At 44.3% G+C, this 14,853-nt stretch overlaps 2 protein-coding genes across 2 annotated transcripts; both read left to right on the top strand.

Annotated features, from left to right (window-relative positions):
- Nucleotides 1-456: 456 nt before the first annotated feature.
- On the top strand, nt 457-8,979 carry LOC124681302 (protein ALTERED SEED GERMINATION 2-like). Its single transcript, XM_047216233.1, is given in 21 exon segments — nt 457-560; nt 2,151-2,219; nt 2,378-2,455; nt 2,898-3,032; nt 3,124-3,231; nt 3,501-3,629; nt 4,019-4,134; nt 4,226-4,296; nt 4,299-4,342; nt 4,631-4,736; nt 4,870-5,009; nt 5,134-5,304; nt 5,378-5,488; nt 6,041-6,152; nt 6,436-6,761; nt 6,884-6,974; nt 7,746-7,841; nt 7,914-7,984; nt 8,070-8,182; nt 8,260-8,365; nt 8,523-8,979. Coding segments are annotated over 20 exon segments (2,256 nt in total). The 5' UTR covers nt 457-473; the 3' UTR covers nt 8,342-8,365; nt 8,523-8,979.
- A 3,411-nt stretch (nt 8,980-12,390) lies between these two features.
- LOC124681303 lies at nt 12,391-14,475 on the top strand. Its single transcript, XM_047216234.1, has 2 exons — nt 12,391-12,785; nt 13,802-14,475. The coding sequence occupies exons 1-2, from the start codon at nt 12,646-12,648 to the stop codon at nt 14,220-14,222; spliced, it is 561 nt and encodes a 186-aa protein (XP_047072190.1). The 5' UTR covers nt 12,391-12,645; the 3' UTR covers nt 14,223-14,475.
- Nucleotides 14,476-14,853: the final 378 nt, after the last annotated feature.

Below are 14,853 nucleotides of genomic sequence, written 5' to 3'. Positions count from 1 at the left end.
TTTGACTCGGTTTGGCCAATTCACAGTTCCATTGCAAAATCCTATGGAGCCAAATTCCGACGGTATTTATCAAGAATTATTATTCTGGAAGCGTCTGCCCGTGCTCTGCCAGACCATCCTCAGACGGTTGGTTCTGGATCAGACGGCCACGAGCGTGCGCCTCTCACCGACGAAAAAAGATTGAAAATGGGGACCCACCTGCGAGGTCACACTCCACGTGTCCTCGGTCCCACTAGCCGCTTCTACCCCAGGCGGCGAAGGCAAAGCAGCAGCGAGCCGAGGCGAGCCCTCTCTGGAACAAACCCCCGCAAGCCGCAGCGCACCCAATCCCCATTCCGTGTTCCGCCCCCCTGCTCTGGAAGCCGCAGGAGCTCCCGGAAGCATCCACCCAAATCGGCCCGCGGGCCGGCGATCGCGGAGGCGGGAGTGCAGCTGCCGCCGGGGCCACGCCCGCCGGCGCCCGGAGCCCGGAGATGGACGCGGCGGAGAAGCTGCGGTGGCGCTTCTGCGACGGCGGCGTCACCGATCTACTCGACGCCCGCAGCCTCCACGGCCCCCCCGTAAGACCCCTTCTGTTTTACGCACGGCGCCTTCTGCGCTTAGCTCCGTGGCGACATCTCTGGGCCGAATTGCTCGAATCGGCGGGGATTTCGCTCCCTCTAGGGGTGGCGGCGGAGCCCGTGTGGCGCAATCGCCCGAGTCCGGATGAGCCGCGAGTCGCCGGGGCGTCGCGTTTCTCTAGCGGCGGTTCTCGATCGAGCTGACATTTACAAGGGTTTATGGACGTGGGGAATCAGTCTCCGTTTCAGTCGTTTCTGTGTTGCCGACGGGTTGGTGCTGCGAACTGTGGTAGCGGTAGCCCCCCCCCCCCCCCCCCCCCCTTTTTTTTTTTAAAATCAAATTCGTTCGGAGTTTGGTGTAATAATGCTCCCAATCTCTGCACCGCATCAAGTCTTGCACAATGTTGGATCGCAACTTGTATGCAGTGAGTTGTTCGGTTACTTGGGAAATGGTATTGGATACCAATGTGTACCGTGTGCTGATCCTCTCTTTGAAATTAGAAATGTGATAGGAGTTTGGGAGGCCATCCTCTTGAGCCAGCTATTTATCACTTCGAACTTGTGTTCCCTTAAGTTATGTGTATATGGCCTCCTTCAGTGGACACTTGACTGTGAGTTGAATTCATAGGAACTAGGATTTTTTTGTTACAAACCCTGTATTTGATTTCTGGGCATAAGATTTTTGAGTTGTTTAGGCAACGGCTAGTGCGAATTGTGGTACTGGATCTCAACTTATATGTAGTTAGTTGTTCGGTTACTTGGGAAATGGTATTGGATACCAATGTGTACCGTGTGCTGATCCTCTCTTTGAAATTAGAAATGTTATGGGAGTTTGAGAGGTCATGATCTAAGTGATATCCTCTTGAGCCAGCTATTTATCACTTTGAGATCGCGTTCCCCTACCTTATGTGTATATGGCCTCCTTGAATGGACACTTGACTGTGAGTTGAATTAGTAGGAGCTAGATTTTTTTTTGTTGGAATCCCTGTATTTGATTCTTGGGCATAACATGTTGAGTTGTTTAGGCAACGGGTTAGTGCGGATTGTGGTACTGACAGCCTTCTTTATCACTTCGTTCAGAGTTATTCGGTTGTTATGCTGCCAATATTGTCTCGAAAGTAATGTTGGCTCACAGTTTATGACTTGTAAGTAGTCAGTTATTCGGTTACTTGGGAAATGTTATTGAATACCAATGTATACTTATGCTAATCCTCTCTTAGAAGTTAGAACTGTGATGGGAGTTTGGGAGGTCATCATCTTAGGATGCTATCCTCCTGAGCCAGCTATTTTTTCACTTTTTCAAATCGTGTTCCCCTTATCATTTGTGTATATGGTCTCCTCGAATGGACACTGAATGTGAGTTGGGTTCATGGACACTAGGATTAGGAACCTTGTATTTGACTCTTTGAAGTGCAGTGGCAGCATTGTTTGGTTGGACCTTTATCATAAACTATGAAGCAACCTTGTTGGCATTCTTTTATGATCTGCTCTTTTCCTGCATGAGGAAATTATACATCTGCTAATCACGGTATCAGTCGAAGAACAAACGGTGATGCAGCTAGATACAACTAACTGTTTCTTCTTTTCCAGGACGTTACTAAGAAAATGCAGTTCCACTCTTCTCTAGTACAGAGGCTTGCTTTGGAGAAGGAGATTGAGGTATTGACTTTTGTTGTTGTTCACCTTACCATTTATACTAGTTTCCTCGCAATAACAGGGAGATATGTCTCTTTGCTTAGAAGGATGCTGAAGTAGTGAGGTTACTTACTCTTTCCTTGATTTTCACTGGGATTACCTTTTGGTTTGCTATTTAACAGGGTCATGAAGGTTGCGTGAATGCTATTGCATGGAACTCAAATGGCTCACTTCTGATATCAGGATCAGATGACACTAGAGTAAGTTTCGGATAAATTTCTCGTTCATTCTTCTCATGTTCTCTGTAGGTAGAGTTGCATGAACTCTTTGTCTGTTGTCTTGTAATATAAAAGTGTTTCAGTGCTTCACCTTTGCTTACTGATACAACAACATCAAAGACTTTTTCCCAAGCAAGTTAGGGTAGGCTAGATATGAAACCCAGCAGAATCACTTAACACTACATCCGGGCGAAGATGTAACGCACCACTAAGGCGGTGGCGGCCTGGCCCTTGCTCATTGAACTTTTTATTGATGTGGAACAAAACTTAGTTAGAAACAAATCTCGATGATATAAGGCCATTTTCTCTCAAAGTAGAACATTTCTATATGCAGGGTTTTATTTCCAATGGCATATTCTTGGACTAGGACAACTAGAGAGTTCGATGGTTGATTCAATGTCCTTCTGTATGTATGCTTCTGCAGGTCAACATCTGGCGCTATGATAATCAAGAACTGTTGCACGAAATTGATACTGGCCATTCCGCAAATGTATTTTGCACGAAATTTGTCCCGGAAACATCTGATGAAGTAGTAGTTTCAGGAGCAGGAGATGCTCAGGTACCACTTCTCTGGGATATATTTTCACTTGTTTGTTTCCCAGTTACTCTGAGGCATTGTTTTCAGGTGTGGTTTATTGATTCTTTTCCAGGTTCGTGTTTTCAATTTGTCTCGTTTAAGTGGCGTAAGGCCTAGGGAAATTTTGATGGAGCCAGCTGCACTTTACCAATGTCACTCAAGGAGGGTCAAAAAACTAGCTGTAAGATCCTAATCTTATGCCAAGGGCCATGATTTGAAATTTGGAATCGTAGAGCATGAAGGAATTTCTCTTTGCATTGTCTAATGTTGACAAAGCTCTGAGGTTGGTCCTGAATGTACACCCTTGTATATATTAGTATCCATAGGAGAAGAAGAAATAATGATGTCCTATTTTCGGGCCTTTGCACTACTTGAGAGGTCTTGTACTTACTGATGCATACATGTTTTGCATTCCCTGGTTCAACATTCATAATTATGTTTTGCATGTAGGTCGAAGTTGGCAACCCTAATGTTGTGTGGAGCGCAAGTGAGGACGGTACTCTAAGACAGCATGATCTTAGGGAGTGCAGTTCCTGTCCTCGTGCAGGATCAGCTAACCAGGAATGTCGTAATGTGCTTGTGAGTATTCCAACCGTGGGGTTCGGCTTCTATTGTGGTTGTTAGGTGTATTCTTCTCATGGAGCATATAATTTAATTGCACTTTGAGTTAGGTTTTGTTTTTGTTTCTTTGGTCATTGAAAGCCAAATACAGTGGCCAATTTCACTGCGGGAATATACCAGATGAATCAACCTGTAATGCTGCATTTATTTGGACATCATACAATCAGTTTAACTCTGTGATCAGCATGTTGTGGCTTTCAGTCACCTGCTTCTAGATTGGTATTTTGCTTTTTTGTTCTTATGAGTCCTATTGGAAATGCCAGGACAATTACATTCTTAGGATAAATGCTGGCTGTAAAATTAGTTGAGTCTTAATCCCAGTTTTGCATTACATGTGTTTCTGACAGCTAGATCTACGATGTGGAGCAAAGAAGTCTTTAGCTGATCTCCCCAGACAACCTCTGGCGTTTAAGTCTTGTGATATTAGCTCTGTTCGTCCCCATCAGCTCCTTGTTGGTGGGAGGTAACTTGTTGTCATAAATTAACCAGTGCATGACAGGCCTTGCTTCTTTGAACTTTCAAGAATAGCACTTCACAATTTAATGTTTATGCAGTGATGCATTTGCCCGGCTGTACGATAGGAGAATGCTTCCGCCATTGAGTTCATGTCAAACAGCAAGGAAGCCACCCCTTGCATTAAAATGTTCTGTCCATTGCACCTTGCTGAAACTGTAAGTTCACTCTTGTGCTTGAACAGCCTGCTGTTCTGTTCCAAATCGTGCATGGCAAAGCTGACAGAGATTATTGCTTGCTGGCATCATCTTGACTGCTCTTATACTCTATGCGGACAAATTTCAACATGATTATTGTAGAAATTATTGAAGAAATTCACTTTCTCCCACAACTTGTTCCAGAGCATTTAATCTAGAATTGGCAACTTCGTTCAGTTCGAGTTCAGAATTTTGTTATACCTGAAGCTTTCAAAACGCCATTTCTCTTACATTCTGCTTTGTAATCAGAGGAAGTCAAATTTGCACCTTACACATGTTGCGTTCAGCCCAGATGGGAAGGAGGTTCTTTTGAGTTACAGTGGTGAACATGTATATCTGTTTGATGTTGACCCAGGTATGATTGGTTGGATCCCTTTGTTTATCCTCATTTTAATTATCAGTTTATCACACTATTTCTTTTTTCAGTCTACTGCCAGTGTTGATATATTAAATAGTATACTGGTTAATGTATCTGTTTATGTGTTCAGACAACATGAGTTCAGTGAGATACACAGCAGATGATGTACGTGATCAGTTATGTTTACCGCCTTTCCACAAGGAACCGGCAACAAAAAAGTCAAGACGAAATAATTTTCCTGCAAAAGCAACTTCAAGAAATTCATCTAGGGTGAACAATCTTGTCTCTGTGCACTTGTGCTTCTTGTCTGTAAATATGACCTCTTCATATCACATACGTTGCCTGGTCTGCTAGAAATGTTGAAACCCTCTGCTTTTCATGGCATCCGCTTCAGGTAGATACTGTGAAGAAACTTATGCAATTTGCGATAAAATCTCTGGAGTCAGGCACCAACTTGATGCATGGGATTGAAGCATGCTGTGAAATACTCGAGGCTATGGAATCTGATATCGATGATAGCTTCATCTATGATTGCTTGTGTACCCGGGCAGGGTTGTACCTAAAGGTTCGCTTGCATTTGTTTATATCAGATCTCTGTTCCGTGTTAAATGTATAGATTCTGAAATGATGTTTTGCAGCGGAGGTGGAAAAATGATGTTTACATGGCTATTCGGGATTGCAACAGAGCAAGGAATATTGACTTTACATCATTCCAGGCACACTTGTTCATGGCCGAGGCACTGTTACAGGTAAAAATGTGTAAATTTTTTCAAGAGTGTATGCGGGGCATGGTTGGTTTGGAGCCAGCATTGTCCTGTTGGTATTTAGACAAGTTAAAATATTGGCTGCCAATTGGTTCGTTACCAACTTACCTTACCAACCTCTCAAAACTTGCCGATTCTTGGCATGTTAAGGAGTTGCCAAATGTTTGCATGCCAAAAGTTTGTCTAGCAAATTTTGAACTGTCAATCAAGTGCCCATACTGAAAATAATGTTGCACCGTCATACAAAATTGATATAACCTTGGTGCTTCTAGTTGCTTTCTGTCTGGTTACTTTGTGTCTGTTAGGGTATTTTAAATGCCACGATGTGCTCAAGCGTATCTAAATGTATCATTTGTGCTGTCTATTCTTTGTTAATATAATATCATAACCATGCGTACTCTACTTATTGACGCGTCTTGTTCTGACTGTATTTCTCTATGTCCTAAACTGCCTTCGTTTTGTTCTGGATCGATGAATGAAGAGATTGAAACTCAGTATTTCTTCATCTCTTACAAATACGTGGTGTGCTTTGTGTAGCTGGGAAGACTGAAGGAGGCATGTGAATACGCCGAAGCCGCACGTAGTCTTGTTCCATCAAATTCGGTGTCGGCGAAACAAGTGGAAAATATAAAGGAGCGACTTGCTGCTGGTGAGTAGATTTGACACAAACAATTATTTTCTCTAACATATCTACAGTACAAACATATGAATTTAATTTCAGAGATTGTTATGGAGTAGCTTTTACATACTGAAAGATGATGTAGCTGTTGTTCTCCAGTGCACATAGCTCAGTAACCTGTTAATATTCCATTATTGAAATTGTGAATTGTAAGATGCCAATGGATTCAAGATTTAGTTGTTTTTGTGCAGAAGATGTGATATGTTGCTCTTAAACTTTTGAAATATCTGATTGATTTATGTTGTTCAAACAGCTGAACACGAGAAAAACAAAAAAGATCAAGGAAATACTAACAATGATGCACGTCATGGAAGGTTACGGTCACTGAGTGATCTACTGTTTAGAGCGGATGTTAGTGGGTCATCATCACAGGAAGGTCGAGAAGATTCAGATTACGACGATGACATGGAGTTAGACTTTGACACCTCAGTATCGGGTGACGAAAGCCGTGATAGTGATCCAGGTGCTGCTCCAGGTAGTTTAAGTTTAAGATTTCACCGGAGAGAGGATGAACCTAATGAACAGTCTGTTGAGAATCGATCGATTGAGTCCACCAGTAATGGTGATTCTGCCTATGAGGTTCTTTCTTTCTTTCTCGTTCTATTCCTTTATCTGATTTTTGAAGTTTCTAGTGTGAGCTACTCTGTTTGGCTCTATACTGACATTGGATGGATTTAACACCATCCTGTTGTGCAATATAGCCAGAGGTTGCCATTGATATGAAACAAAGATATGTTGCCCACTGCAACGTGGGGACAGATATAAAACAAGCTAGCTTTCTTGGTGAACGAGGTTAGGATGTTGAGCTATTTCTTCTTGCATTTATGTTCAGTTATTTACTTACACATTTAAGCCTCCTATCAACCCCTTGCATGACAGATTTTTGTTAATGAAAATGTCTTACGCTGTCGGTTTCTTGTAATTGGCAGTGCTTTCTAATTAATAGAAGTGCAAAGCTTTTGCGCACTCGAGAAAACTATGCTATCAATGCGCTCTAGAAAACCATGTTATCAGATGCCCTTGGATGTTCAGAAGTCAAGTCATGAACCAGTAAAGATTTAAATTTGCTTTTGGAATTTGGTATCTGGAGTGCGCAATGGATCATAGATTCTGGTTTGGTGCATAATTAGCTTATGCAAGAATCACTTGCCTTAATTAATTTCCTTGAATTAATGTAGGAAGCCCATTGGGAGGCCACCATGGTAGAAGCCCATTAGATTACCACCTTTGATGCAGAGGCTGGGGATACCCCCATTTCGAAAAAAAATTAGATTCCCACCATGGTAGCATCAACCAAGATGTTACATACTGATGTATTGAGTCCATGTGTCGCCGGAATTACCATGGGTCACTTGAACATGAAATCATAAAAAGTCTAATTCTGTGATTGACTTGTCAAAGGACCAGTTTTTGTGAAAATATAGTGTGGGAGCGTCTTATTGTGGAAAAATAATTCGTAAACCATAGTTTTGTGATAGTTTACTAAAAGTATGTGTTTTCCCATGAATTTTATAAGGTTAAAATCTTCTAAATGTGTCTAATTCTGCACTGTTCTGACGACAGGCGATTTTATTGCGAGCGGAAGTGATGATGGTAGATGGTTCATATGGGAAAAAAGAACAGGAAGGCTTATCAAAATGCTTGCAGGAGATGGATCTGGTAATTGCAATTTCATTTCTTACTGCGGCTATTCCTTGAGTACCGTTTCTCATGCGCCTTGTCTTTTTATAGTTGTGAACTGTATACAGTCTCATCCCCATGATTGTGCTGTTGCAACAAGTGGAATTGACAATACAATAAAGGTATAAGATATGTTCGTTTTTTTCTTTTCTTGAAGCACTTAAACATTGCAGTCCTCATTCCTCTCTCGTCTTTGTTTATTGTTAGTTGTGGACACCGGATGCAGAAGCTACATGTATGGTTGCTGGACCAGAAATTGATGTGTTAAGTGCCATAGAGAACAATCAGAAGAAGTTATCCCGCAACCGTGAACTTTTCTTGTAAGCTGTCAAACCTTCACTAGGAGTTTTAAGATCTTTCCTTTCTCATGCATAGATTGTTATATCTCCATGTGCAGGCCTTTTGAGTACTTGGAACGATTTAGGATGCATGAATTTGCGGAAGGAAGCTTACATCCTTTAGAGTGTGCGCAGACTTGATTTACTTTGGTTTAGACACCTGAGGTACGGCTGTTCGCTTGATATAATTAGTCAGCACAACTTCAACAAAGATTTATGTTGAACTGGGTCACTGGATACAGTTTGGACTCGCAGAAAAAATAATGTGAGACCTCTCGTTTGCTCCCAGTTTTTGATATTTTGACATGTTCTTTTCTTTCAGATTTTCAGGGGAAAGGGCAATACAGGGACATTTCATCCAAGATACAAGCAGCCAATGTTTAGATAAAAATGGAATTGCAAAGCCTTGTTGCAATAGTAGGCAATGTTGTGCACACATGCTTAGATGGTAATGCAGGTGTGCTGATATTGAAGTTGTTGCTCGTGCTGTGAATAAACATTGCAATGATGTTGGTTGGTATGCGACGTGGATCCATTCACGTGTACAGATTGTGGGAAGGCGAAGTCTTGTGCATATGTATATGCTGGTATAAAACATTGGCTGAACAGTTCTGTTATTTGTTAGTCCGTAGGGCAAGTTGCTACTCGGTTGCTACGTTGGGCAAGTGTCTTTGTCCGTGGATTATACAAGTGAGACATCGGGTACAAGCTGCAATGTAGACGTACAGCTATGAACCATATTGTGGTTTTGCATACCCATTTGGCCCACATGACTGTTTTACACGATTCTTCTCTTCTTTCGAGATGTTGACACGATATATTAGCTGTGTGCAAATAGTGCGATGTTGTTGATTGATACTGTATCGTGGGCTGAATAGCAGGGCAGGCACGGAAGGCAAGATTAACACAAAAACCAATTGGACACAATTTTCCTTTACAAAAGCAAAAGATGGACTCTGAGCACACGGAAGTGACGGTAGCCGTGGCGCTGCTTTGGCTGGCTCGGCTTGTTTTGCTTGCTTAATCTGGTATTGTGTCGCCCCTGCGCGGCAAGGCCCAGCCGGCGGTTTGTTAATGCCCCAGTTTCTTCGAGGATGATGTCTCTTGGGTATGTTTTCGGCCGGCGTCGTTGCATCTGTCGGCTGCCGCAGCCGCTGCGGGTATAGTTGAAGTAGGTTCGTCGGCAAGCGGTTTCCCTTGTAATTTAACATGGTATTAGCTGCTGCTGGAAGAATATAGAATGCTCCAACCTATCACTAGAGAGTGAGGAGCAGTCCTATTTCATTATTAAACCAAATCAGCGCTGGGGAGAAGTCAGGAATGGACCACCAAGAATAACCAAACCAAACCATTGCCCTAGCAGCTGGCGGAAGGGGTCTCCTGACGTATCCGTAGCGCCATCCAGCTGGGTCTCTGCGTGATCTCATCCAAGTGACACGACATGTCAAATGAAAATACCCTTGCGCCGATCGCGTCGCCTTTCTCGAATCACACGGACACGCTATAGTATAACTTTATTTTCTACTAGCAAGCTTTTCTAAAAAGAAAAAGCGAAGATCGGAGTGGTAATCCCACGTCTGCACGCACTAGCTAGCTAGGAAGTCTCCTGTCCACGTCCTTACTTAACAAGCTAACTCGTCGAGGGTTTCCAAAGGTGAAAAAACAAAGTCAAAAGGCCAAACCTTCACGTATAGACCATGTACCCGCGCAGTCGCGCACGCATCACGCCAAAAACTGAGGCGATGAAAAAGAAGCGGTCGCTGTACTCGCCGTGTAGCGCTTTGCTCGTCGCGTGGCTGGCCGGTATTCTAGTTTCCTACCGCGATATAAAGTACGAGTACCCGTCACGTGGCGTAATGCGGGCCGTACGTACTCCCATTGGCCGTCGAGGCGCGCAGTCAAACGAGCCCACCGACCCCCGCGGTCGTCCTTCCTCAGTTCCCCCCTCGTCTTGCCCAGATTTACGGCGTCTGCCATCGATCGCTGGGCTGCGGAGGCCTACTGGCGGTAGACCGCCGAGCGATGCTGACGGGTGGTCCGTCCGTCTGCCGGGTCCTCGCTGTCGGCGTGACGGGGCGGGGAGGGTGTACGTTTAGCGGTAGGCGTAGGCCCCGCGTCTGCTCCGCCGTCCAACGTTGTCCGTCCACCCAAGCGCAATGATTCGTCGGCCAAAGCGTTTGCCCCTCGATGGATCACCATTCACGGCTTTGCCACCGGAAAGGCCGCGCTGTTTATTTTGTGGTCTGACCCTTGTGAGACGTGATATTTAGAGGAGTACAACCTGACGTATTCTCTTTTTGTTTTTCTAGAATCGTCGAGGAAAACATAGATCGCATGCACTTCCAAAACGCGTACCAGTAGAGACGGTTGTGATGTATCTTTTCTTTAATGTTTTTTTCCACGTCGTGTACAACCGCGCGCGTACCAACGTAAAGAGAATGCAAGAGCATCTCCACCGAAGACTTCCAAATCGTAGTCTGCAACAACATTTCGGCTATACTATTGGGACCGCCGGTAGCATATACTAGCTGAACGTTGTTTAAGTTCCAGCACTGACAATCCCGATATCCGTAGGGACCACATGAAGTACACACGCCGAAAACATGCACGTCAGTGGGGACAAGAAAAAGAAAACGGAGGGAGTCTTTAGACTTTGAGAGGCTGCATGTGGGCCAGACAGTTCCGTGCATGGGAGAGATAGAGGATTCAACAGCTCCAATAGCCTCCCAAGTGCCACACGCGGGGTGGGGTTGCCAGCTATTTTATGGGGTTCGCCGACAACTGCTTTTTTTTTCTACTGGGGGCACCGATCAGAGCAAGTTTTACCTATTGGGGAGGCTATTGGGCTGCCGGTGGAGATGATCTAAGACCAAAAAAAGTACAGTTACTAGGGACAGGGAGAAGAAAAGGCGATCCAATGTTTTCTTCCCCTCACTAGGCGATGCCGCTAGTTCTTTCTGCCTCCAGCGGCCCTTGGGGCCTTGGAGGTGCGGCGGACCACGGTCACTCGTCGGTGGGAGGGTTTTAATCCTTCTATTAGGAAGTTTCGGTGTCTTCTTCGGGATCATGAAGCGGTGACGACATCCTGAAGTTAAAATAATGTCCTCCCTGCGCTATCTCCGCTCCGGAGTTGCACCTAGCACCGGCGGAGGGCGCGTGGATGTGTGTGTCTACCTGATCTCCTGCAATCATATCTATTTTAATTTTTGTTGGTATGGTTGCAGCTCTGTCTTTTTCAATCTACGGTTCTCATCATTAGCGATGCATTCAACTCTCACGCGTTTGTCCTTTGGGACCTTATCACGTCTGCTTCAATAAGTTGATCTACTACCCAGCTCCAGTGACACTGAGGGAGTGGCGAGGACAGCAGCACGCCTTTGGCTCCAGTAATTTATTACTTTTGAGATTCTTTGTACTGATGTTGATGCTTATCAATAGATTTAGTGGATTTTTGCGAAGAAAGATAAAATGTATTGCACACGCAAGAAAGTCTAAAACCGAGGTTTATTCATGTCCTTAATATTTCATGTTGTCTTACAATGGTTCAAACCTTGCGTGCTACAGCAAACCATTTATCCTTAATCATGTGTATATATACTATTATAAAGATTGAGCTAGTTGTTGTCCGCTCAACCTGATAGATTATGCTTTGGAGTTGGTACCACTATTATCATGTATATGCACTAGACATATGTATCCTAATCTTTTGATTGGTTCATTCTATTGATGTATATTTTGAGTCCTTTTTACACAAAGTTAGGAACTATGATGATGTATACGTTAACACATCTCGGGTAATAAACGACAATGCACAAGCATTTAACTTTTCTATCAAAACAATATCATTACATCCATTATAAATGAAATTTCCATATTGTATACATCTGTTATTATGGATACTGATATTTTTTCTATAAACTTGGTCAAACTTTCATTCGAAAAAATACTTGATCAAACTTTATAAAGTTTAATTTAGGACAAAGCTGATATGCACTTATTTTGCCCTGGAGGGAGTATATATTGTCAATTCAGTGCACAAGTTTGCAGCCAAAGTGATTGGCTCTGGTATCATATTTTCTTGAGTTTACCGCAGATCTTAACATGAAAAACAAAAAGTCCAGGGTCCAAGAGGCAAAAGCCAGCTAGCAGAAAGGAAGAAAAAGAAGAAGAAAAAAAGGGCAGAACACATGTCCGCCATGGGGGGAGAGGCAGAGGAGGACAAAAGAGGGTAGCTTCCGCAAGATCTTGAGATGTGTGAAGACTGCAGACACCAGGTCAGCTTAGCATTACTATCGGCACCACAGCCAATTCCTTCCTTCCCAAACCAGTTTGCCAAGAACAAAGTCTAGCTAGCTATCGATCGGTCGATCGACCATATGCGGCAGCTTTTCGAATCCATCTGAGATCGATCGATCACCAGCTATATCCATAAATAGTTCACTTCCATGGGGAGCGACAACAAGCAGTCGGGTTCCGCCGCGGGCGCATGCAGCCCGCCGCCCCCCGTCTGCTGCATGTGCGGCGACCACGGCCTCCTGCCGGAGCTGTTCCGCTGCGCCGTCTGCTCCGTTCGATCCCAGCACACGTATGGCTTTTACCCCTTTCTGTTCGCGTACGCGTTTTATGGGACTATCTTGTTGTTGCCACAGCGGGAGTTGATTTCCGTAGTTTTTTGTTGGCAGTTGTATGATTATAAGGATTTATTTTGGGTTACATGCATATGTTTGCTCTGGGTGGATATTCATATTCTTCGATGTGGGATTAGGTTTAGCTATGGCAGATTTTGTTAATTTGATTGTTCGACAAGATAGTTTGCCATGCTTACCGGGCCTGCTAGCTATGGCAGATTTGTGAAATTATCACAAGAAAGATTTTGTGAAATCATTCATCTTTTTCTCGATGATGTTGTGAAATCCTTCTAGCGGATTACACAACCCTGCGAACAAAACATGTGCACATAAAATCAGCTAATATATATCCATGCATTGATTCAGACATATATGGCTATCCATCACTCTCTTTCTCAATCAGCATCTACTTTGAAAGTTTGAATCCCCAGTACGCACGTACTTGTGTGCCACACAATGCCAGCACAGTTAATCGAATAGTTTCGTGCTTGACTTCATCTGAACCAGAGCTGTCATCGATATATTTGGCGACACCTTTGGCATATATAAATCCCCCATATATCTTTTTCGTCACCCTGCCCCGTACGTACGTCCAGAAAATTAAATTGTTCCGACTTTCTGCACGATTCGATGTATAGCTTATATATTTGTCAAACAAAAACGGGCCCGGCCTAGATCTGTAGACATATCCGATCGATGTAGATATAAAGCTGTATATATGCTGGCTGACCTTATGTACACATTCAACTAACTCGATTCTGCAATCTGCATCGACGACAGTCGCCAGTACATTTCAGTTCTTTGATCTTTCACGTGTCTACAACCTGAAATGTGTGCATCAGTGCATGCAATAACGTACATGCATGACACGACCTCACATAGCTAGGTGCACATCATGCACTGCACGTACACTTTTTGTTTTGTTTTGCGAATGCGCGTACACACTTCATAGCTAAATCTATACACATATCAGGTATTGCACGGATCGGTATCCGAAGGCGGAGGCGTACGGGACATGCAACTGGTGCCTGAGCGCAGGCCAAGGAAGCGATGGCGCCACTCCTAGCCCGGTGAGATCCACGATCAAAGCGCCAGTCCGGCCTCGGCCGGCTGCTCACTGCAGAGATGATGTTTCGACCTGCAGCGGCGGCGGCGCCAGATCGGTGCCACTGCCGGCGAAGGTCGCCGCTCGGAGTGACTTCACGGCAGAGCTGAACAAGCCTATCAAGAAGGAGCAACAGCGGCGGCGGCTCGTGCTGTGGCGGTCGGCGTCGGACCTGGGCAGCGGCGTCGTCCGTGCCAGCCGAGGCGCCGGGCCGCTTTCTCCTGGCGTCCCGCGGGGAAGGCCGAGGGTTCAGCGGTACAAGCTCTTGGAAGAGGTGATCAGCAGCTAGCTAACTTAACGACAAGATATAGATGCACATACATGTACATGGTTTCATTTTAATTTTGGTTTTCGTGGATGATTGCATGCGTTTATGCATGTAAGCATGTACTACAGAGTAGGTGCGGCCGTGGAGTTCTAGCTGTGTGTGATGATGAGCTCTGATTCATGTAGTACTTGTTAACATGACGAGTTGCTTCCGCGAAAAAAAAAAGAAGAACATGCGAGTTGCCAAAGAAACATGCATTTTGATCATCCGCTTATTTTGAGTGCCGGCCGGTTTAGACAAAACCTCCCTAATTTATGCTTTCAATATAAACCTTTTTTTCATTACATCGCTGCGATTAAGAAGATGTTGAGTTGGGGTTTGAAGACAACTGACAAAGTTAACGGTGAACTCGCTTTGCATGGGCACGGTTTTGGTCATGTGGTGATGTCTACGCCACGACGTGCATGTAGCAATCCTGGGGCGTGTTCGCAACGAAGGTGATGGGGGCTAAGCCTTCGATGTGTAACCTGATCTCACAAATTAACCTAGAAATAGAGGGGGTGAGGGAAGAACACGAGCATGGCGAAGAACACGAACAAGAACATGATTAATGCATGCAACATAACCCGATACAATCCGGTTTGCTCTCAAC

The sequence above is a fragment of the Lolium rigidum genome, unplaced genomic scaffold, assembly GCF_022539505.1.
Source record: "Lolium rigidum isolate FL_2022 unplaced genomic scaffold, APGP_CSIRO_Lrig_0.1 contig_39058_1, whole genome shotgun sequence".
NCBI classification, from domain to species: Eukaryota; Viridiplantae; Streptophyta; class Magnoliopsida; order Poales; family Poaceae; genus Lolium; species Lolium rigidum.
The sequence above is the reverse complement of the archived record's forward strand: the minus strand, read 5'-3'. Positions and strand labels throughout refer to the sequence as shown.

Coding starts and splice junctions, on each gene's coding strand:
- LOC124681303 (XM_047216234.1), top strand. CDS start 12,646: ATGGGGAGCGACAACAAGCAGTCGGGTTCCGCCGCGGGCGCATGCAGC. Junction 12,786..13,801: donor TCCGTTCGATCCCAGCACAC/GTATGGCTTTTA, acceptor TACACATATCAG/GTATTGCACGGATCGGTATC.